This window comes from Gopherus evgoodei, chromosome 10 (genome assembly GCF_007399415.2).
Source record: "Gopherus evgoodei ecotype Sinaloan lineage chromosome 10, rGopEvg1_v1.p, whole genome shotgun sequence".
NCBI classification, from domain to species: Eukaryota; Metazoa; Chordata; order Testudines; family Testudinidae; genus Gopherus; species Gopherus evgoodei.
Window position 1 is genome coordinate 45,611,819 of NC_044331.1, and position 24,160 is coordinate 45,635,978.

Below are 24,160 nucleotides of genomic sequence, written 5' to 3' on the forward strand. Positions count from 1 at the left end.
TGCAATATAAATATATGTTGTATTTGCAGAGTATTGCCTCAGCAATATAATACACAAACTAACACACTAGAATGACAATCAGTATTTCCAGACGAACCTCTCTTTTATTGTAAAGCAATAGGAAGTTTCAGCATCACTCCTGCATTAAGTGCTGTGCCTAGTTTCACACAAATTATCCACAAATCACAATTTTAATTACCTCTGTGACATTTGCATTCATTGTTAGCAATAGGCAGAGATTACTTCACATGGGAAACAAAGATCTGCTCTCTCAAGAGATGCAATTTATACATACGTCTGCAACATAAACAGTTGAGGCACAGCCATTTAAGACATGATTATAGTTAGAGGGACAATCAAGATTGATAAGACCAAACCACGACCCTCTCATACTAGAAAGTTTTGTAATACGGCATTCAACTGAATTTTTTTTTTAAAAAAAAGACTATTAATTGTGCAAATGGGACCTGGCAAAAATCCCATCCTCTAAGCTGGTCAAACCACATAAAGAAAGCAATGCTTAAGTTTGCAGTGACTGAAATGGGAACAAAGGACTGAAACAAGCACACATGAGGGCTTTTCACTGTCTTCTCCATTCCCTCTCTTAGCTCTGTTCTTGTGAACCAGCTAGGAGAATGCTACAGTTCTAGTTTTGGAGACTAAAAACAAAGATATTTTATACTTAAAGCCTAGAAACCTTCAGTGTCTCAAGAAAAGCTTAGACTCAATTGCATGCAGTAAGTTCTGTATCTAATAAAAAGTATTTGCTAAATTCAGTTGATATTTAACCTACCAACAGCTTGAGGGTCAGGAAAATAAATGTGCTTTGTTCTGCAGTATTAAACACAGAAGCCACATATCCACCCTGCCTAAAGCAAATGTTGTTAATGTTTCTCCCACCTCCTCCCTTTACTGAAAGGTACCCAACCCTCTTACAGAAAGGAAGTAATGTGCAGATGATCAGAAAGCCTACAAAAGATATTTCCAGTAAAAGAGTTATTGAATAGCACAGGGCAATTGTCAAGAGTCTTAGAAGCAGCCAGTGAATTTAACATGATACTTTGCACTAGCTTCTTTTATCAGAGAATCTCAAAGTGCTGTATCAATATCAAGCCTCCATACCCCCTTGACCCAAATGAGTAATATACATATTTTACACAGAGGTAAATTAAAGGTTCTTCTACACGAGAGAAAGGATGGGTGCTTACTATAGTACCTATGATTTTTAGAGACAATTGCCTTTATGGATTCAGATTGCAAGCAACGTGTAGCTTGGGGGCACAAACTTGAAACTTTGAACACTGTCCATTGATGCTGCAAGCGCACCCTGCTGATATCCTTGTACCATAACACCCAAGGACACAGTGTGACAATTCCAGCCAATCAATTCCTCCCATTAAATATCAAGAATTTATGGTAAGACTTCGAAATAATGGGGAAGAAGGGCAGGTAACACTTGGATCCATACAGGTAATCACTTTGAAGAGCTACAGTTGCTATGGTAAGCAACAGTTTTCTTTGAGCACTACCTGCATGAATCCCCACTACAGGAGCTTGACAAGCAGTTCCCAGACCTAAAGGAAATGGGTTTGAGGAAGCTCACTTGAATAAAGATTGCCAGAGTTCTCTGTCAAACTAAGCATGTAATCTAGAGGCTAAGGGGAGTCCAAAGACTATTAACATATGAAAGCATGGACAGAGCTCCAGCCATTCAGATCTCCGCGATGGAAACAGTTTTGTGACAGGCAGCAGAGACTGCTTTACCCCTGGTGGAATGTACCCCAACACCTGGAATCCCAATTAGTTGTTAGCCTCTGGTGGAAATGGACTGACTTCTCGTACTATTCTCATGAGTCACAAATACTTAAGATTTTCCAGATCATACTGCAACTTAGAGCCATGTTAACAAAGAAACCATGCAGCTGACCCTCTCCTGATAACCAATGGGGATTTACTTCAACCTTCCTGTTTCTCCCCTCCCTACTCCAAAAAAGAGATACCCAACTACTTTATAGAGGGATTTGGGGTATTGAGGAAGGACCAACTTCTACCATGAAATGCTATGGATCAGCCTTTTGGATCTCAGGATCCTAAGCCAGCATGATCACCACCATAAATGCAGCTTTCCATGAGATGATGATGAAAAGAACATTCTATCAATCACTCAGTTGGCTGTTAATTTAGGAAGTACTATATTTGAGTCCTAGACCTTCCTGGAGAGGATGAAATACATGAAGCAAACCCTTTTAAAACTCAATGTAGGATTAAATAATACAGCAGACCTTTATACCAGTGAGAGAAAGCGGTGCATTTACTAAACTGAAGGAGAGACCCAGTTGTTTGAAACTGTAGCAAGAGCATGTATGCAGAGTCTGAACAACGGAATGGAAGCCAAGGGAGGACCATATCCTTTATGTTCGACCCAGGTCGAAAAAACTTGCTTGCTTGGCTCCAAGTGACCACCAGCAATGGTTTTTCTACTCTCTGCTGAGGCTGTCTGCCAGGATGATGGAAAGCTCTGCCTGTACCACAGTGATGAATGCACCAGGTTACACAGGAGTATAAAATGGGGACTGCTCTGCTGCCTAATACATCAATGTTGTACTGTCATTTAAAATTTGGAGGAGTGCCCTTCAAATGGCCAGTGGGCTGCTCTCCATTCCAGGATGTTTATGTAGAGATTGGTCATTTCCTGTGCCCAAAGGCTTTGGATTGTGAGCTAATCGGGTGTGTTACTAATCATTAACATAGCAGACAGTGGAGATGGTATGAAAGGGACGGAATGCCCCTGGAAACATGTTCTGTTTCATGCTCCCATAACAGAGAGAGTACCACCATGGAAATATCAGACCAGGTCACCTAGATGAGGCTAGTTCACGGTTGGTTGGAAACAGTGCAATGGTCTCAGAGTTTTGCTAGAGAAGTGATAAGCTGTAAAAGACTAACAGTAATAAAACTGTGTCTTGATGTTTTTAAACAGCAAAATATACAAAACTACACTTTCCTGAAAACAACCAATGGGAAAGTGATGGACACTGCTGAAAAAGATGTCACTTACCAGGAGATGTTATTTGAGCCCTTTGGTGTCTAGCCATAGAACTGCCTTGAAAAGTCATGTGTTAAGGGATGCATAGAAGATCTTGCACTAGAGTGATGGCATCACCCTACTTTAAGGAAAGGAGCGCACTCCTCTATGGCCTCATTTCCTTCCTAGCCATAGAGCCCTGATGTTCTCCTGACAGAACTCTTAGGTGATAGGGAAGGTGAGCGGTTGGCATGAATATGCAGAGGTAACTCATGAATAGCTACAGGCAAGTCAACTTTTTCTTTCAGGACTTGTGCACATTCCCTCTTGTGGAAGATTAACAAGCAGTGCTGTTTCGGGACAATGATGGGTGAGGTCTTAACTAAATATGGACCCGTAGCCCTGCTCTCCCCATCTGGGTGCGATGCTAAATCGAGGGAAGTTGTTTGTTGCACACTTTCACAGACTCAAAGCTGCTGAATTGCATTGCATATCCCCACCTGCTTAAGCCACTGATACTGAAGTGGCTCTTGTTGAGTGACTCATGGAAAAGAGCTTTGAACCTAAGGACCATGGTTTCCTAGCTAAGATGTAACAATACTGTATTCAGCTCCGAGATCAGTGTGACAGAGTTTAGTAATGGGTTTTCCCTGACACCTCTCCCCACATACTGCAAATAACCAGTTAGATTCTTCAAGGGCTAAGTCTTCCAGCAGCATATCGTCTTCACCTAGACATGTATCCCCTGGGTAGGAATGGGCCTGGGGAAAAACCTGGGGGATGGCTGGGTAGAAATATGACAAGTTAGGCATGAAGCTGGGACAGGACTTCATGCTGCCTTTACTGCATAAGTTGAAATGATCAAAGAACTAAGCTCACTCACCCTCCTAGCAGATGTAAATTCTATCAGAAAGGCCGTTTTTATAAGTGGTTGATAAGTACTTGTGCAAAAGGCTCATAAGGAGGGGCCACCAGTGTCATTAAGACAAGATGCAGGTCCTTTGAAGGCAGAGGCTCCCATACTGGAGTGTGGAGGTTTGAAGAACATGTTTACTATGCCCTTAAGAACCTGGAGACTGTAGAGTGAGAAAATGAGTTTGTCCTTAAGATAACTGTGAGAAGCAGATAAAATTGCTGTCATCTGGATCTTTAGAGAGGCTAGTTGCTTAGACTGAAGGTGTAGAAAGTATGGTAGGACTGCAGTGACCCAAGCTTGAGATGGAGAGAATCCTTTATTAGTGGCCCAGATAGTAAACCATTTCCATTTTTGTTTTATAGCATTTCAAAGTGGCCCTTCCTGGACTGTAAGCCCTTCCTTGATGCCTCCAAGAAGAGGAGGTCTGGAGTCTGTGCTCAGGGCAACTATGGCAAAGGTGTTTCTTGTGTTGTCACCAAGGCTACTGAGGCCATAATATGTGGTGCCAATTTGGTCATTAGTGCCACTTTTGATTTAAGCAGAGCTGAATAAGGGATCTGCTTCCAGCACAAGGAGATTCTGTTCTCAGGCACATGATGGAAGGCAGTACCAAGGCCAAAAGGTCAAAATACATCTTGCATCCTGTGTCAGAGGAACCTCAGCATGGAGGCTGGTCTTGATACCATTGGTGGGTCTGGAGTATATCAGGCTGGAGACACGGAGAAGCTTGGAGTCTCAAGTCTCTCTTCCCCCCCACCAAAGCGAGCAAAAGTGCAGCACTTAGTTACTGAGTGGGTCTCACCCAACTACAGAAGGCACCAGATGTGAGCATCTATCTCTGGGCCCAATGTGGTTCTGGACATACTATGTACACTAAGTATCAGAGAGGTCGCCGTGTTAGTCTGGATCTGTAAAAGCAGCAAAGAGTCCCGTGGCACCTTATAGACTAACAGACATATAGGAGAATGAGCTTTCGTGGGTGAATACTCACTTTGTTGGATGCATGCTGCTATGTACACTAAGCTATACTACACTACTCTACACTAACTACAAGGAGATCAATTAAACTAAGGAAAGAGCTAGCCTGAGGACATATAGGAGAGTTCTGTATGCTCTCTTTTGGAACAACAAGGGAAGTGAGGCAGTTGCGCTCCCACGCAGAGAGTATGTTGATGACATCACCACTGCACAAGATGTCTTGTGCACATCCGCAATGGATGTGGCTTTTCAAGGTAGTTTCACAGCTCAGTGCCAGGGAGCCACACCTTACAATAATTTTTCGTTACTGTAATCATATAGAAGGACATGAGTGGGATTTAGGGCATCACCCTCTTAGGCCTGGTCTACACTGGGTGAGGGGGAAATTGATCTAAGTTACACAACTTCAGCTACGTGAATAACGTAGCTGAAGTCAACGTACTTAGATCTACTTACCGCGGTGTCTTCACTGTGGTAGGTCGACTGCTGACGCTCCCCCGTCGACTCTGCTTCTGCTTCTCGCTCCGGTGGAGTACCGGAGTCGACGGGAGAGCACTCGGCCATCAATTTATTGCGTCTAGACTAGACGCGATAAATCGACCTCCGCTGGATTGATTGCTGCCTGACCAGCACGTAATGTAGACGTGCCCTTATATACCTTTGGACAGGAGATGCAAGGACAGAGGTATGGTGAGCATATTCAAAATTCCAATCTCATGAGAGCAACGTGTGCACACCAATCATAGAGGAAACTCATGAAAATACTGCTTGAAGAATACTCGCATGTAACACCATCAATTCAAGCGTATGGAAATACTATTCACAAACATTACAGGCTCCAGTACTAATGCACGAGCTCTACAGGTTTGCCAGTTTTGGTTGGACATATTCCTGGAAGTTTCATCACATGACAATCTTAAAGGATTAATCTTTAATTCCTGGAGACTCCAGGACAAGCCTGGAGGGTTGGCAACGATAAGCTCTGAGCAGAGTTCAGTCAGAAATGTTACTGTGCTGACAAAGACAAGAAGTTCAGGTAGTGCAGCTGCATTACTTCAATTATCTCCTCATAATTAGCAATTCCATAATACTCCTGCCTATACTTCAATGACAGATCAGAGCACTGGCTTTCATCTGTCAAGGCCCAGAGTACAGCCAAGTTGTGGGTAAGCTGGTCTCAGCTCAGACCAGCTCTTCTGTTCAGGCACAATATGCACAGATGCAAGAACACATTCTGCAATGTATGTAACAGGATATTGTACAATATATAGTATGCTCAGCTGAGAAAGGAAATCATTATCTGTACTTTCTATCCATACAATAACACTCCTGCTCCAAGAAGTTCTAAAGAGCTGTGCCTAGAATTATGTGGATATGAACTACTCAGGGATAGCTATGGTGAACACTGATCCCTTTCAGAGTTAGAACTATTTAGTTGTTCTGTTTACCCTAGAAATCACACACCCCTCTACTGCAGATGAATCTCATGCAAACTGTCCAGCCACCCTGTAGCAGAGCCATGAACAGAACCCTGAAGTCCTGACTTTATCCCCTACTTTAAATCATAAGGCGACCAGGGGCTTGATGCTATAGTGAAGAGACGTCTCCTCTTACAAACTTACTTGTGCTCTGTGGTGTTGGAATTCTTCTTAGTGCCAGAAATTTCTTCCCCATTCTTCACCCAATAGCTGTAAGTGAGGAGGCTGGGACTTGTGGTGAGGTTACATTGCAGGATGATGGGAGAACTAGACTGGTGAATGGTCACTTCCTCGCTGGCATTGATCCTGGGCTCTGGAACAAAGTGCACATTAAAGAGAGTCATAAATCTCAGCTAACAACTGCACCTCGAACCCAGGTCTAATGTTCAGCTGGGAGATGGGAAGGGAAGAGACTACTGCTTCACTAATTTGGGAGCTAAAGAACAAATCACAAACAAATGATCACTAGTGAAGGCAACAGTTTAAGGACCAGTTCCCCTATATAAAAAATAAGAATTTTAGATTCTTCACTTTGACACTTCAAACCGCTACACACCTCAGAGTAAGATTTTTACAAATCTTCTGCATATGGTGGAATGCAAAGAGGTAAGCTTCATATTTGTTGACTATGCAAGCAAAATCATCTTCTTTTCCTCACCTCCTGAAGGAAGTAAGTCATTGTTTCTGGGCAATATAATGCAGTTTTATTCATTCAGAATAAAGCAAACCCTTTTCTATATGCAGAAACTTCAAGCAAAAAAAATCTGCTTTAGCGAATAATATGCATCTCTTTGAGTACCCAGTTCCCAGGAAAAAAACACGTCAACAGTCTTAGGAACAAGGCCATGTCTACAAGGGGGATATGCTCTCATTATTGCCATCAGTGCAGCTGCAACAGTACAAATCCTTACTGGAAATGGACAGAATTGCTTTTTCTGCTGGTAGATATTACTCCCGCTTGAAATTAAGGGTAGGCTGCACAAGTGCAAACTGGTTTATAAACAGTTTTTATCTTGTCCACATGAGGGTGCAGCTTCACCAACTGGTAGCCTGAGACAGCTAAAATTGGAGCAAATTTCCAATTGTAGACAAGTTGCAAGTCACAAACTACAAAAATGTGAGGTGGGGTTGAGAAAGTGTTGCCTTTAAAGTGCATAACACTAAATTTGCATTGCATTAACATCTTTGCTATGTAGCATATGTTGATCTCTAGAGTGTTCAGTCATGGGACACCTGGGTGACATGTCTACAACCTTCTTGTGGTGTCCTCTGTGAGTAGCATAAAGCAAACTGGAAGCAGAAGAAATGTGGAACAGAGGCTTGTATTGTAAGTGATCAAATCAAATAAATGCTATAAGATTCAGGAAATGTGCAGTTTAGATTCCAATTCTAATCTTAAAGATGAACTGTGAAGGAAAAGAGATTCCATTTAAGCATCCATGTTTCTCCTATTATGTGTAACTCCTTGAAAGAGATTTGTATCCTACTTGTTTTTTCATATTGGGAATTCAGATCTTGTGCATTCTTCCATACTATGGACAACTTGAGAACTAGAAGGTTTTTTTTTATAAAGGAGTGAACAAAGACATTAAAGCTAGTTGAGCAGAAATGCAGTGCTTATTCACTGTTTAAACATGTTCATTTTTATTAAAGCCATTTTGTCTCAGTCTGAAGAATTTTGCTTCATTAAGAATCCAACACAACACTCAATACGATTCAAAGACCAAAGCCCCAGATCTCATTTTAGTCATCCAGGAAGTCTTCCCATAAAGAGGGTAAACAAGACTTGACATTCCTGATATTTTTAAAGTAAAAAACCTAGCAGATTTTTTAAAAAGAAGCTTTTAAGCTTTCTTTATATATTGTAAAGATAAAATATTCTCTCTCTTTTGCAGGCCATCTTTAACTCTGGCCCTATAATTGCATTCCACATTTAGGCCAGAGGACCCTGATCAGTTGTGTCCATGACAGTCAGCACTGTGCTGTTGCACACAGTATATGAATTAGAACAGCATGCAAGTTAGTTGCACAGTATAATCCACATCCATCTTTTCAGCATGTACCAAGAACTGGAGAGGAAAGGGGAATCTCTAGCTCCTTTTTGGCGGGGGGGCAGGAGGGGGGAGGAAGAGGTGAAGGCGGGGGATGCAGAATTTCTGGCCATAGAGAAAAAGGGAAAATTGTTTTCTGTTGACCTCACTAGTTGACACAAGTTGGGTGAGAAGGGACTGCATGACTGGGTGGAAGGGCAGCCAACAAAGAGGGTGAGTTGGTACTTTGTGGCCCATACTGGAAATAGCATTTGTAGTTGAGGGGAGAATCTCCCACTTGTACAGTAGTTGGAGGGTGAAAAGGTTTTTTGTTTTTTTTTAAATAAAGGGGGAAGAATATATTTCCTACCTTTACTCAATTGAGTTTGACTGAGAATGGCCTTAGTTTTATTTAATAGGAAACATTTTCTTGTTCACTTGAATAGAATTTGCTTGCAACATTTGAGTCCCAGTGGTAAACGTAAGGGTTACATACTTTGCTGACATGTTTTTAGTTATTTTCTGAAGCCCTGAATATCTCACATTTCAGTCCTGAGTGGCAATGTGAGAACTTATAAATTGCACAAGTCCAACCATATATATGAGGCCTTGCAGAAATTAGCATTGGGAACTTGGACATTATGAATTTTCTCCTTAAATTTGAAAGCGGCATTATGCACAATTAAGAGCTAATATCCACAACCACCAAATTTTGAAAGCTGGCCACTGGAGCTATGCTTTTCCCAAACTGCAAAGCAAGGCATTTTTCTACTGAGACTAAGAAAAGCTCTTATCTACCTTCAAACTAAAAAATTATTAAACATGAGGTTTAAAAGATGAGAGAACTTTTGGTGGTTAGACTTGGAAAAATGCTAATATCTCAGAATACAAGAACTTCCTTTGCATTCCAAACAGTAGGAGAGGAAACTGCAGATGGGTTGCCAGGTGTGGTTTATACAAACACATTCATATAATTCCTAATTAACATTTCATAATGATGTCTGAAAGTCAAAGAAGAATATATATTCCAGTTGGTTCCATATACCTTGCTGACAGCTATTTTAAGCACATTTGGAGTATAGATAAGTCACACCATACAGTCTTCTTAAGTCTCAGCTGTAAAGCACTTGGAAAGCAAATTATTAAAGCAAATTATTAAATTGAATCGGGAAAAAAACGAGGCACCATGAAGGTTGTATTATTATTCATAATGTAACATTAATCTCTACAATAATATAGTACTTGCCCTTCTTGCTGCTGCCCAGTGATGCAAAGTGAGAAATCTTACTACTGATGACCAATAAGCCCCTTACATCACCACTTGACACATGAATATCTTTTCCTTTCTAATTCTACTAGGTTGGCTAAGCAAACTTCCTCTTTCAGTTACTTAGAAGTCCCAGTATTAACCACCCCATCCCAGATACAATATTGCAGCTATCAAAATGCTGGAGTTCCTTCTGTCCTTTCTTGTAGAAACTTTATTACTGCCCATCAGCTGCAACTCTGCCCCACTATGTCCGGCAATAGGAATTTAACCTGTGCAAGGACCACAAGATCAGGTCCTAGATGGAAGAAAATAATTTGTTTACCACTCCACAACTATTCTCCTCTCCTTTCATACCCCAATATCATCCCCAATGAGCAAGCACACAAGATTTGTTCACCTAAACAAAAATTACTGTTAACTATCAAAATACTTTGACAGAAATACCCCTTTGAAGCAACATTAACTCAATTTCTGGGCATTTTGTAAACAGATATCAGTTTTACTGGAACTGACTGATATTTGCTTCTGTTTTACAGATTTTCATCCAATATGAAAAGAAATATCTTCAGTTTTATTTATGTCAATGAATTATAAACAGCATTTTCCTGTCAAAAGAGGAAATTGGTAAAACATGTATACTGGCCACTGTAATAGTGAACTGGATATTTTTAAACAGAGTCAACAGTAGAGGCAATCTGATGCTGTCTGCAGTACACTGGACTGAAGCCAGGGACACCCTATTGTGGTGGTTAGAGGAGAGCACAACCTGCAGTGACTCTAGAATGGAAAGTATATATGCTGCCATCAGAGAATGTTACAAGCATCATACCTCCAAAAAGCAAGTAATGAAAAACGGTTTTAATCTAGTCTACAGAACTAGAAAATTTGTGTAATAGAGACTTATCCAGAAGTGCTTTGGGAATTGCTTTATTTTCCAAATGTTTTTCATATTCAGCCAATAATGGACCATTTTAGGTTTGCTTTTCAAACTGTACGTTGATGACCTGGAGCTAATTGGGACTTTAATGGCTATCTCGTCCAGTTTAGACCTATTCTTACCCACCTATCAGTTACATAGTCATATTTGTGATATTTATAGGTGGAGTTGAATGAAATAATGGGAACCAAGTGAACAACAAGGCTTTTTACAGGACTTGTTGGGTGCTTTCATACCTATCCTGGGAATATATGGAAACTACTAAACACAGATGTTTGAAGCAAGAAGAGTTAAAGATTAAGAATGTAACTTAGAGTCCCTGATGGCTGACCACTTGAAGTATTAAAATATTAGCAGAAGACACTAATGTTTCATCAATCTGTAAGAAAGCAGAAAAGCAAGCAGGCATTGCTGTTTAGTTCTGAGGAGATAATGCATTGTGGAAGGGGTACTGGGTAAGGTATGCAAACAAAAAAGCAGCTGTCCCACTCCAAAAAGGAACATCCGGAAGAGTCTCAAGAGGAAAATCCTTCCCATACCTCACGTTTGAGGTGTCAATTGTAGAGGGAGTGCGGTGTGCAAGAAGGGGCTCAGGGCAAGAGATTGGGGTACGGGGGGTGCAGACTGCAGGAGGGGGCTCAGGGCAGGGGGCTGGGGTGCAGGAGCGGTGTGGACTGTGGGAGGGGGTTCAGGGCAGGGGGTTGGAGTGCAGGAGGGGTGTGAGGTGCAGGCAGAGGGTTTAGGGCAGGGAGCTGGGGGGTGGGATGCAGGAGGGGTTTGGGCTCTGATCACGCTTACCTCAAGTGGCTCCCGAGTGGCAGAGGTGTGCACTGGGGCCAGGGCAGGCTCCCTGCCCACTTGCCCTGTCTCTGGCCCCATGCCGCTCCAGGAAGCGCTGCAACCCTTGGAGGAGGTGGGGCAGAGGTACCTCCCCCAAAGCTCCCTTTCGCCATGTTTCCCGGTCCCAGCCAATGGGAACTGTGAGGGGCGGTGTCTAGAGGCAAGGGCAATGCATGGCGTCCTCTGCCCCTCCCCCCCCCCCGGGGGCTGCAGGGATGTGGTGCCGGTGGCGCCACAGGCCGGATCCAAATCCCTGAGGGGCCAGATCCAGCCCACGGGCCGTAGTTTGCCTACCCCCGGTCTAGTTGGAAACCAATTTCCAGTTCTCCTGTTTAACTTTTCAAATCAGTATTCAGTGCTGCTTTTCACTACATTCTGTTCTGATATTAACAATGACATTTTGTTTTAGCTACCACAATTAAAGCAGGCTCTACTAGTTTATTGTGTCTATTTTTGAATACCAAAGATGGTGTCATGAGATCAGTGGAAGAGTGACCACCATTAGCCAAAGACTCCAACACCATTTTAATCAGAAGCCTTCATTTCAAATACATATTACTTAAGCTGTAAGATGCAACTCTCCTAATGGAAAATTACAGGATAGTTTCTACTAGGTGCACTACTGTATTCTGCCTTTGCAAGCTTAAACACTCTGGGATACTTCAGACTTGTACTCCTGCCTTCCAGGTACAGACTGAGCTTCTTTAGCTAGGACTCCCTTCAGCTCCATTTCCGATGTGCAGTTACCTAGAGATTAAACCTTAAGAGCTCTGCTTCCCACAAACTACAGCAGTTCAAGCCTCCTTTGTGGGCACAATACAGTTGTTTGTTTGAGTACAGTGTTTTTCTCACCAATATGAAACAAACAAAAACAAAAGTGTGTCCTGAACACAAGGCACTTGGCAATATAGTCATAATACATAATCCAAAATTAGGAAACATTGGATAATTGAACTGCAGGCATGCAAGAGACAAGACAGGTCTTTAACTGGGGAAGGAGATGGAAGCTTAGAACCTCTATCCCAAAAAGTACATTCAGTTACAAATGACCTATTTGAGGGAGATAGGAAACACAATGAGACATTTCATAAGGACTCTATCAAATATATGCTTCGAGAACTTAATAATTAGCTTTTCATTCAAAAAGGTTCTTCCCCCTCCCCAAAAGATACTAAAAGGAGACTGGGTAGGCAAGGAATAGAGCTGGGAAATACGACAGACCTTCATGGGCAGCAGAAGCAGGTGATCAAATGAAACAGGAGAGACAAGGTGCGTAGTATCTATTATTGGACCAACTTCTATTGGTGACATGAAGAAGTGCCCTGTGTCACTCGAAAGCTTGTCTCTCACTAATAGAAGTTGTTTCAATAAAAGATATTACTTCACCCACCTTGTCTCTCTCATATCCTGGGACTGACTACACTACACCACCAGCTACAACTACACTGTATCTGAGACAGGAACCAGACTTCCAGAAGTTAAACTTGCTGCAGGACAATTCAGCTTTGTCTTGAAATAACACCAGTCCCTGAAATCTGAAGGTTCTTGCTGCTGACAGGTCTGAGTCCAATGTGACCTCTAAGGACTAGGGAGGGGTCAAGTCCTAGGACTAGAAACTGAACAGGTTTATCAAGTCAAACAATCCAATGTTTTTTAGGTTTTAAACAAATCCATGTCATTGGGTTAATTGTTTATTTTTCCACATACATTCACGTTCTTTTCATTTTCCAGAGGCAGATTCTCTGATCCATCAGTACTGACTGAAGCAAGTTGCTTGTTTTCGTCCATAATCATTTTCATATTGCAGCACTCTTCTGAAATACTTTCAGATAGGTGGGGTACCAAGTTGAACTGAGCATTAGCTACCAGGTCTACATCTGGCACAGGGTTCCTTCAGACACCATTACATTGATTAAACAGATGTCACTACACCATCAGAGAGCTTGAGTTATGCAATATGAAGCACAATATATGCAGCGAGAAATTACATTTCTGCGCTATCCTGGTTTATGTACACAAACACTCAGAGTAGTGTTAAAGAGAACATCCGTCCTCTGCTATTCACAGCCCTAAAACAGTGAGACATTTATACTAACAAATCAAAAAAACCTCTCCTTTACCTTCTGCTCTTCACATTTGTACCCAGTCAAGTCACACTGCATGTATTTCATTTTGAATCTGTGTAGATGCAAGCTGTACATCAATCACTACATCTAAGAGAAAGCAAACAGTATTCTTTCTATTCAATGTACATAAAAATAGGATTGTGTTAAAATGGTTCTGAAAATACCAAAAGCAAAACTTGTGTGCAACCTAATAAAGACAGCAGAAAGCATGTACAAAATCTAGGACAATAAATGGAACAAACATCAATTGAGAACTCATCCTATCCAGTATAAGTTTTTAAAAAGGGATGTTACATTCTCAGTGGGGAGTCATTTAGCTAAAGCTAGTGCACATTAAGTTGATAACATCCCTTCACTCTGAGTGGCATTTGCTTTTACACCACCATGTAAGAATAGCTGTATCAGTAATGTGCTGCTGCATCAGAGAATCTGTTAGGACACATACTGTTTAGAAAAGAAGCTCCATGACTTTATGGAAAAATCCAGGCTTTAAAGGTCACATGTAACAACAAAATCAAAATGGGAAGGATTTGTACGGAAGCTTATGAACTCAAAACCATGTAAGTAAGGAAGGTATTCAGAGATTCCAAGAAAAAAAGAAGAAATAAAAGTGGTTAGATCAGGAAAGAAAAAAAAAAAACAAAATAGAAAGGCACTCATGAAGAAGCCAGCGATAGGATGCAGGAAACCTACTATAAAAGTAAAGGGTAGTAGAAGAAAAAAAAAAATCCAACACTGAGCTTGTTTTCACACAAGAGCTATAGGATAGTTCCAGAGATTTTCCCAAGTCCTTTGATCCTATGGAAGAGAGAGAGAGAGAGAGAGAGAGAGAGAGAGAGAGAGAGAGAGAGAGAGAGAGAGAGAGAGAGACTAAAAAAAACAAAAACAAAAACAAAACAAAAAACAGTGGCAGACACACTCAAGCTCTACAACTGGAGGAATAATCTTGGGTTCAACAAACAAGACAAAAGGTGGTAATATCAGGGGTCATGGGAGAGGGAGAAGGGTCACTGGACTGCCTCTAGTTACTACAGTACTACTACTGTAGGGTGCTGAACTCACTCTGAAGGACGCTTATTGTAGCCTGGGCTCGAATCCACGTTATGGAGGGATTTTGCCTCAAGTCATTCCTCCTGGGATCGTTGCTGGCCCTGCACTCGTAAGTCCCAGAGTCTTCCAATGTAAGGCGGGTTATTCTCAGCACACTCACACCGTTCGCCCCGTAGGCGGTGTTAATGGTGACACGGCGCTTCCAAGCACCATCCCACAGCTGTTTGAAAGACTCAGCCCGGTTGACTTCAGCATACCACCACTGGATCTCTGGAGTGGGTTTCCCAACCACGTCACAGTACAGCTCAAAGGCATCCCCTGTGAGTTTAGTTTCTGACATGGGCGACTTGATAAACCCAGCTAGAGGGAGGGGCAGCAGAAATGCAGTGATAGACTAGCAGAAAACAACAGATGTTATAAAGAACAAAGCAAGTCAGTTGCAGGAAACAGACAAAGGATTAGATAAGACATCATCATTTACAGCAACCAGGTGTTAACAAGACTTTTATAGAAAGAAAGCACAACACACGGAGCACTTGCTAATTTTGTTGGCTTGAAGGTGTGTTATAGTTTTCACAGCACAGCACACCCTCTCAAGGAAGAGTTGTTCTTGGGAGACAGACTACCAGGATAAGCATTTTAAGATGGGTTTTCTAGAGTGTCAAACTGCATTACAGGAGGCTGCATCAGGGGAACCATATACAGCAAACACACATCACCTTTCGGAACTGGAAAGCGATGAAACGGCACCAGGGAGCTATGGAAAAGCAGACTGCAAATTATGGTGGTCCTTTTCTAGCTGCTTGAACTGTTTGGTTTATAAAAAAGTTAAATGTCCAACAGAAGACTTTCCCCTGTTCATTCTCAGCCTTCTCATTAAAACAGAAAACTGATCAAACAGCAACTACAGAAAAAAATAGCAAGCTTCTGTCCTATCTACCTCTCCACCATGAACTCTACTTTGACCTTTTCTTCCACCTATTCTGAACTTCAGAGGCAGGGAATTCCCTGAGATATAAGTGACCTACTTTCTGGCGTCAGCTAGATCACTGCATCTGAAAGCAGCAGATTCTCACAATCCCTGTTAAATTCTGATACGGATTTTCATTTTACACATACAGAATAACAAAATTATTTCACTAATTTAGACACTCATAGCACTGAGTAACTAGATATGTTACAAGGGAAGTCCTTCTGTACCTTTTGTATAAGATGCATAGTTGTGATTCAGTACCAAAACCATTGGAGCCCCTTCTGTGACATACATTTCCCTGCTATTTACCAGCATTATTACATCAGTGCATTTGACTTTAAGTTGTCCTCCAAAGCATATTTTGGAAGTGACCCACTGAAAATAGTACAGATTTAAAGCAAGTCTATTTTGTATACTGAAAATTTTAGAAAAAACAGCTGGCCAGCTAGATTATGCAGCAAAACCTGTCATATCTATGTTGAATTCTCTCTGGGAACCAGGGATCAGCAACAGCAGCAAGCAGAGAGGGCAGACAGTCTTACTGACATCTACACACTGATAAAATAGACTACTCCACCCCACACATCCTCATACTCTTCTCCCACCCCAAACACAATCCATTTTAGAAAGAGGCGTAGGGAAACAAGCCTTTGGTCGTTATAAGCCGTTAGAAAGGAGAGGAGGAATGAGATGCTTATTCCATTAAGCTTTCCATGCACACTGATTAGATGAAATTTTTCAGTCCCTTGTCAGACAGTTTGGACCACATCCTTTTACTCCTGTTCCAAGGTTCTCTCCTCTGCTACTCAATAGGTAACTGATGAACTGCGGTAAAATAAAATTCAAGTGAACAATAAATGTACACTGGAAAGCTAATATTATAACAAGCGTTTCTGTAGATTTAGGAGGAATTCTGTATTCATGTTACTCAGGCCACAGGCAGTTGAAGTATGGACAGGAAAAGCTTCTCTTGCTGTTCTAGTACTGGTTCCTCCAGAGCAATTGAGATAATCCATTACAACAGTGTATAAACAAGGCCTAACATTCTACATGCACATTTAAGCTAGGCATAAACTGTGTCCATCCAAGGACCATTTTGGTAATTTGCCAGGAGCCCTAAGGCTACACTTAACTTTTATATTAAGTAGATATCAGCTGCCTTCATCTTCAGTAGAAGAGCGCTGACTGTGAGATTATAGGGCCCAATACAATGTGACCAGATCTGTAATCTCTACAGACCGTTGCTTCATACTACAAACTACTTTTTAGAACTCCTTAAAATGTATTTGGGTCCCGCTATCGGAACCGGCATAGCACAGAAGTCGCTGCGGCACACACTTCAGTTAAACACAGATTTACATCTCCCCCTGGCATTCCACACAGTCATGCAAGTGAAAATATTCTGCCATGAATATAAAGCAGTTTAGCATTAGACCACAAATGAAGAAATAATGAACTACTTTCTACCACACAAGATATCTGGGGTTTGCAGAGAGCTCCCCCTGCAAAAGAATGGAGCCCTAGAGGAGGTATCTGAGCCTTTAGCTATTATCTTTGGAAAGTCATGGGAGACGGGAGAGATTCCAGAAGACTGGAAAAGGGCAAATATAGTGCCCATCTATAAAAAGGGAAATAAAAACAACCCAGGAAACTACAGACCAGTTAGTTTAACTTCTGTGCCAGGGAAGATAATAGAGCAAATAATTAAAGAAATCATCTGCAAACACTTGGAAGGTGGTAAGGTGATAGGGAATAGCCAGCATGGATTTGTAAAGAACAAATTGTGTCAAACCAATCTGATAGCTTTCTTTGATAGGATGATGAGTCTTGGGGATAAGGGAGAAGCAGTGGATGTGGTATACCTAGACTTTAGTAAGGCATTTGATACAGTCTCGTTGATATCCTTATCAATAAACTAGGCAAAAACAATTTAGATGGGGCTACTATAAGGTGGGTGCATAACTGGCTGGATAACCATACTCAGAGAGTAGTTATTAATGGCTCCCAATCCTGCTGGAAAGGTATAACAAGTGGGGTTCTGCAGGGGTCTGTTTTGGGACTGTCTCTGTTCAATATCTTCATCAACGACTTAGATGTTGGCGTAGAAAGTACGCTTATTAAGTTTGCAGACGATACCAAACTGGGAGGGATTGCAACTGCTTTGGAGGACAGGGTCAAAATTCAAAATGATCTGGACAAATTGGAGAAATGATCTGAGGTAAACAGGATGAAGTTCAATAAAGACAAATGCAAAGTGCTCCACTAGGAAGGAACAATCAGTTTCACACATACAGAATGAGAAGAGACTGTCTAGGAAGGAGTATGGCAGAAAGAGATCTAGGGGTCATAGTGGACCACAAGCTAAATATGAGTCAACAGTGTGATGCTGTTGCAAAAAAAGCAAACGTGATTCTGGGATGCATTAACAGGTGTGTTGTAAACAAAGACACGAGAAGTCATTCTTCCGCTCTACTCTGCGCTGGTTAGGCCTCAGCTGGAGTATTGTGTCCAGTTCTGGGCACCGCATTTCAAGAAAGATGGAGAAATTGGAGAGGGTCCAGAGAAGAGCAACAAGAATGATTAAAGGTCTTGAGAACATGACCTATGAAGGAAGGCTGAAAGAACTGGGTTTATTTAGTTTGGAAAAGAGAAGAATGAGAGGGGACACGATAGCAGTTTTCAGATATCTAAAAGGGTGTCATCAAGAGGAGGGAGAAAACTTGTTCACCTTAGCCTCTAATGATAGAACAAGAAGCAATGGGCTTAAACTGCAGCAAGGGAGATTTAGGTTGGACATTAGGAAAAAGTTCCTAACTGTCAGGGTTGTTAAACACTGGAATAAATTGCCTAGGGAGGTTGTGGAATCTCCATCTCTGGAGATATTTAAGAGTAGGTTAAATAAATGTCTATCAGGGATGGTCTAGACAGTATTTGGTCCTGCCATGAGGGCAGGGGACTGGACTCGATGACCTCTCGAGGTCCCTTCCAGTCCTACAGTCTATGAATCTATGAATCTATAAGGATTTAGAAATGAGAGAAGTCATAGGAAACCTCCCTATACAAAGCGTACTCTGAAAATACCTTATTAGTACGGGACTAGCTGCATGATTAGAAATGCCATGCAAGTCTATCAACTTTTATACGTAACTCAGTGCTTTGCATTTTCACTAATTCATTACTATCTACGCAACGCCAAACAGCATCAGTAAGTTTCAGGCAGCACCTTCAGCAAGCCATATCCGATAAGGAAAGAATTCCAAGAAGAAGCTACAAGTAGAGCTGAAATCCATCCGCACCCCAGGAATTATTGAAAAAATGGAATGCACACTAAACAGAATACTTTCCATAATGGAAGGAAAGACTAGAAACTTATCTGGAAAACTCATGCTGTTTGGCAATTCTGTCAATGTATGCCATAAGCGTACAAAACCAAGCAAATAGAGAGAGAATGTACAGATTTCACTGCTTATACAAGATGCTTCTGAAGCCAGAAAGTTTCCTTACTCGGTTTTCCCCCCCATATCACATATACACTGGGTTTTTTGTAGCATTGTGCATAAAGACAGATATTCAGGAGGCAGGTGCTACAGAAACAAAGAATAACTTATTCTTAAGAAGATACCCCCCAAAAGAAAATATCTCTCTCAACAGATAAGGGAGAAAAATAGGTCAAAGTTTACTGATCTTGACATCTGTTTACATCTGAAAATTGCCCTCGTTCAGATTTTCTAGCTGCCTACAGCTTTAAAGCTGAATGCATCCTTCTCACATTTTGAGAACCCCCAAAACAGTTCAGAAAGAACAACAGTCTTGCTTGGACTTTGCAAGTGTCATTAAGGCACAGTTGGCAGCACTAAGTCTTGTAAAATTTGGGCTGATGTTTGATGCTGATGCTGTAGAACAAAAGAGATAAGGGAGTGAGAAAAGCATTTATTTAACTGAGGTCTCCAATCCATCTGGTAGCTCTTCAAGTGCAAGGTAAAGAACTAAGGCCCTTTTGCAAGTTATAGAATAGCCCTGGTGCACTAGACAAAAGGGGCTTGGCCTCAGACACTACTTACTGAGAACAAGCAAATGGAAATGCTTATAGAAATATTCTCCCTCTAAATAAGGCAGGTTGTTATGATCATGGCTGTAAAGCTACCAGTAGCTTACAATCACTGGTAAGCTACTGACTGCTTTGTAAACTGCTAGGGAGTGAAATGCACCATGGAAAAAACAAATCGAAACATTGTTCTACTGTACATGGTAGCATTGAGCAAGTGAGAGTTACTGTGAAATCTGTCACAAGATTCACCACAAAGTCTCAATATAATTCCATGATACACCAGAGGACAAGGGATGTTACACTGCAGGACAGTCTGGGAAGCTTTGCCATTTCAGGGTAACATTTACTTGCTGTCACCAACATAAACTGAGCTATAAATTTTTGTAATTTATTTTCTTCTACAGCTTTGTTCTTCAGATAAAGTCATAGGTTTCAGCAATGAAAGAGAGATTATATCAGAAGCTCAATAGCCAAGATTTCTTTTTTTTTTCTTTTTCTTTTTTTAAAGTATACAAGCATCGTGCTCAGGAGAGCAAAAGACTGATGGCATGACCTAGAACTAGTCAATGTGGATAAATTTTCCATGTGCATCTCCACCAATGCATATGAAGTCTGACCTGCAATAGCTCCTGCAATACCTCTCTAAGAACTGCAGATTACAGATTGTGCAGTACTTGTACAACATGGAGATTCACTAAAATCTAGAAAGAGAAATTATTTTTATTCAAATGATAAAGGAACACTTTTTTCTGTAAGGACAGCTAGGAAAACTCAAAAACAGAAAGAATATTTGAGAGTCAGTACTTAGTTTCTAAATACTGAAAGGAGACATATAATGTAACATAAGTAAACTAACAGCACCTGGATGTTATGAAAACTTTATGATAACAGACCCAGAGTGAAAAACAGGAGACAGGAAATTCTAGCAATTATGCTTAAAAAAAATCTGATTTTAAATACTTCATTGACTAGGTCCTATTGGCAAAGGCACGCAATCTCTCAGTTGGACCAAGAGCTGCATTTTTGTCCAGCATACTTCTGATATGCATATTCTATGCAGCTAATTTTGGAATAACTGATCTGCCAAGGATCAAGAGTGATGCAAAGCTGAACTCTGTGCCCCTTTGGCATATATGAGTTACACAGAACTCAGTGGAAGAGCACTGCCAGTTCAATGATCTCCTAATCTGCATGCCAACTGGAAATGGCATGGCAGGCGAGTGGAGTAGGCTTTCCTGCCCCTTTCTGCTGGCTGTTGTGTCATCTGTCATGTCACCTTACCTTTGGTCACATTACGAATGGGTTAGGCAATCACATGCATAAAGCCTAATTGCAATAAAATGTTTATGCAATGTTACAAACCTTAGAAAGCATGATTTAAATAAGTACAGCAACTCCATGACATCTTGGTTGGAGTCCAATTTAAAAACACAAAAGGGGATTCCTTAATGGTTGAACAATCTCATCAAAAATTTAAAAGATTCCTACTTCCTTTCCGCCTGCTCTTTCTAGCAGAAACAGTCATCTCAGTGGGGGAAAGAAAGCAATCAAGGAAAATATATTCGCTACCATCCATCTCTTTACCAGTCTAAAAATAGCTCAGAATTCAGTAGATAACTATCTTTTGATAGAAGAGACTATTCTGATTCTGAATCATCTCTTGCCTTTTATTACCATGACTTCATAACTGATGCATTAGGCTGTAAATATATTGATGCCTACAAGGTCAAATCATCAGGGACATTAATCTTTGTAAGCAGTTGTCTGGTTTACAGGAGGCAGTTTAAAATAAAACCTAGTCTTACTTGTATTTGCATCAGCAACCTTAAATTGGGCATTTTTCTTTTTGAGTGCTTGACTTTACACCCTTAAAAGAACTAGAAGAATATTAAGTGTAATTTGATTTAGGGTCCACGCTACACTACAAAAAGCTACTACCACAAGTAGTGCCTAATACTGATTTTACAGCACAGACAGGACTCTAACCATCTTAATCATGCTCCCAAGTTGTGCTACAGTGCTGCAAAGTCCAAGGCTGGGCCATAATTCAGTCCATTCTACACTGCAAAGCCAAACAGTGCTTCACCGACATCAAATAGAATCATCATACTGTAACCAGGCCTCAAACTGTATTAGCTTTTTACAGCTTAGACAGGATTTTACCAGGGTGGATAACAATCAATGATTTAAAAAAAAATAATTTTTTTTTAAACTGGATTTTTATTTAAATTGAAGTTTTTTTTATAAAATGCTTTTTGAGGAAAAAAACTATCTAAAGATAGTTTTAATTAAGATACATTATAGCTCAAAAATATCTCATCATGCAATAGGGATTATAAATTCTAATTCTATAATATGAGAATATATTAATGTAATGTTTAAGAAAAAAGTTTTGTAAATGAGTTCCAATAGTTCATGGATTAGAGACCCAATTTTATGGGGATCCAGGAGCTTCTGTATAGAGATTATTTAGGTTAATCTTTCTATCTACCCAATGAGACTCAGTGCTCAGTCTAGAAGATACCATCAGAGATGCTTAGTTTTGAAGTTTTCAAACTCTGGATTTGTGTCTTCAGAGATAACATGCTTGTTAACAGCAAAAATGTTTTTACATAAATAAATAAATACATAAATAATATATAGAGGTGAGAAATAACAGACCTCAACCTACTGTCCCTCTGCAAATTTGTGTACACAGAGTCAATCCCTTACCTCTCTCTAAAAGTGAAAAGTTTCAAAAAGTACAATGAATAGAACAGGGATCGGCAACTTTTGGTATGCGGCCCTTCTCACATTTATCTCCAGACTTCTTCTCCTTGTCCAGATCTATTCTGCCCCTAACAATCTTCTATTCCAGTGATTGGCAACCTTTGGCCCCCGGCCTGCCAGGGTAAGTACCAATTGTGGCTCACACTGGCCGCAGTTTGCCGTCCCATGCCAATGGGGCCTGCGGGAAGCAGTGCAGGGTGAGGGATGTGCTGGCTGCTGCTTCCTGCAGCCCCCAATGGCCTGGAGCGGCGAACCCTGGCCAGTGGGAGCTGCAATCAGCCGAACTGCAGATGCGACAGGTAAACAAACCGGCCCGGCCTGCCAGGTGCTTACCCTGGCAGGCCGTGTGCCAAAGGTTGCCAATCCCTGGAATAGAAGATTGATGGGGCGGAATAGATCTGGACAAGGAGAAGAAGTCTGGAGATGAATGTGAGAAGGGAGGGACAGGCAGTAGAAACAGAAGTGAAACTGTTTGAGCAGCACATTCCAGAAGTCTTGAGGTCTTTCTGAGTGTAGCTGTCATTGATTTGACATCTACCATACCATGCCCTCACTAGAAGAGAAAATCTATAATGGCAGCTGACCTTAAAAGAGACCCATTTTTGGAATAAGAACCATTCAAGAAATATATGTTTGCTGATGTTTTAAAGAAAGTCACAACAGTGAACTGGTAGAAGTCACTTACGCACTCAGATTCAGATACCGTTGAAGTGATAATCTCACTTTTTGTAATTTGTCCAGCTAAATTAACCACTGTATGGGATGTTCAACTAGAAGTAGCCAGATGTACTTTTGGATGACCAGCTAACTACACCTCTATCCCCAAATCTGAAAGTGCCTTCACTATTAGCATTTGGCTTTTTATTAAAATAAGAAAGCATATGGGTTCCTAGGAATTCTCAGAAACACTGCACACACTTCCAAATGCATTTTGTCTGATACTCATTTTAGCATATTTATCTCCATTAGCCCCACCTGTTACCATTACTGACATCACAAATGCTGAAAGAAAACTGCAGAAAGAGCATTATTAAAGGAACTGGATTCTATATTTTCTCAAGTTATCCTCTCCCCCCCACCACCTCCTTCCACTTTTCCTGCAGCAGCCCTCATTTGGGCTTTGGCAGCTTGAATATTGGGTGTGCATACTAATTACCCTGATTTTTTTGGCTACAAACTTTCTTCTCTAGTGGAACACATTATCTGTAGCACTTCAGATAAGGTAGAGCATCTTTCTTTAATCTGTAAGAAATGAAACCAACCCAATTATAGAAACAAACTCATTTCACTAGCTATCTATTCAAGATTTAACCAAAGATTACCTAAGTCTGTGGTTCTGAACCTTTCCCATATCAGGACCATGCTTATAACCCTCCCATCTAGATAGGAAACAGTCCCTCTTTCCCCAACCCTCATATCTATCCATAGGGAACAGACAATGTGGCCACCACACCCAGACTAAGAACCTCAACCTCAGACAGAAAGTGTGAGATCCAAACCAGTAGGGTACAGGAGTCTGGTAGAGGGCAAATATACTGGCCACAAGATGAATAGTTTTCTGTTCCCTGAGTGACCAGAGCAGGGACTGCACTAGAGTAATCAGGAACCTGCTAGAACTAATTAAGGCAGACAGGCTGATTAGAACACCTGCAGCCAATCAAGGCAGGCTAATCAGGGCACCTGGGTTTAAAAAGGAGCTCACTCCAGTCAGGTGAAGGGG

The 24,160-nt window shown here is 41.1% G+C and overlaps 1 protein-coding gene across 1 annotated transcript in view; it reads right to left on the reverse strand.

The window, feature by feature from the left end:
* NPTN (neuroplastin) overlaps positions 1-15,868 on the reverse strand; it is a 49,969-nt gene extending 34,101 nt beyond the window's left edge. Inside the window, exons 1-3 of the mRNA XM_030578289.1 lie at positions 15,851-15,868; positions 14,663-15,044; positions 6,542-6,710 (exon numbers count right to left, since the gene is read on the reverse strand). Coding sequence (XP_030434149.1) covers positions 6,542-6,710; positions 14,663-15,044; positions 15,851-15,868 — 569 coding nt within the window. The remainder of the gene's footprint in view (positions 1-6,541; positions 6,711-14,662; positions 15,045-15,850) is intronic.
* Positions 15,869-24,160: the final 8,292 nt, after the last annotated feature.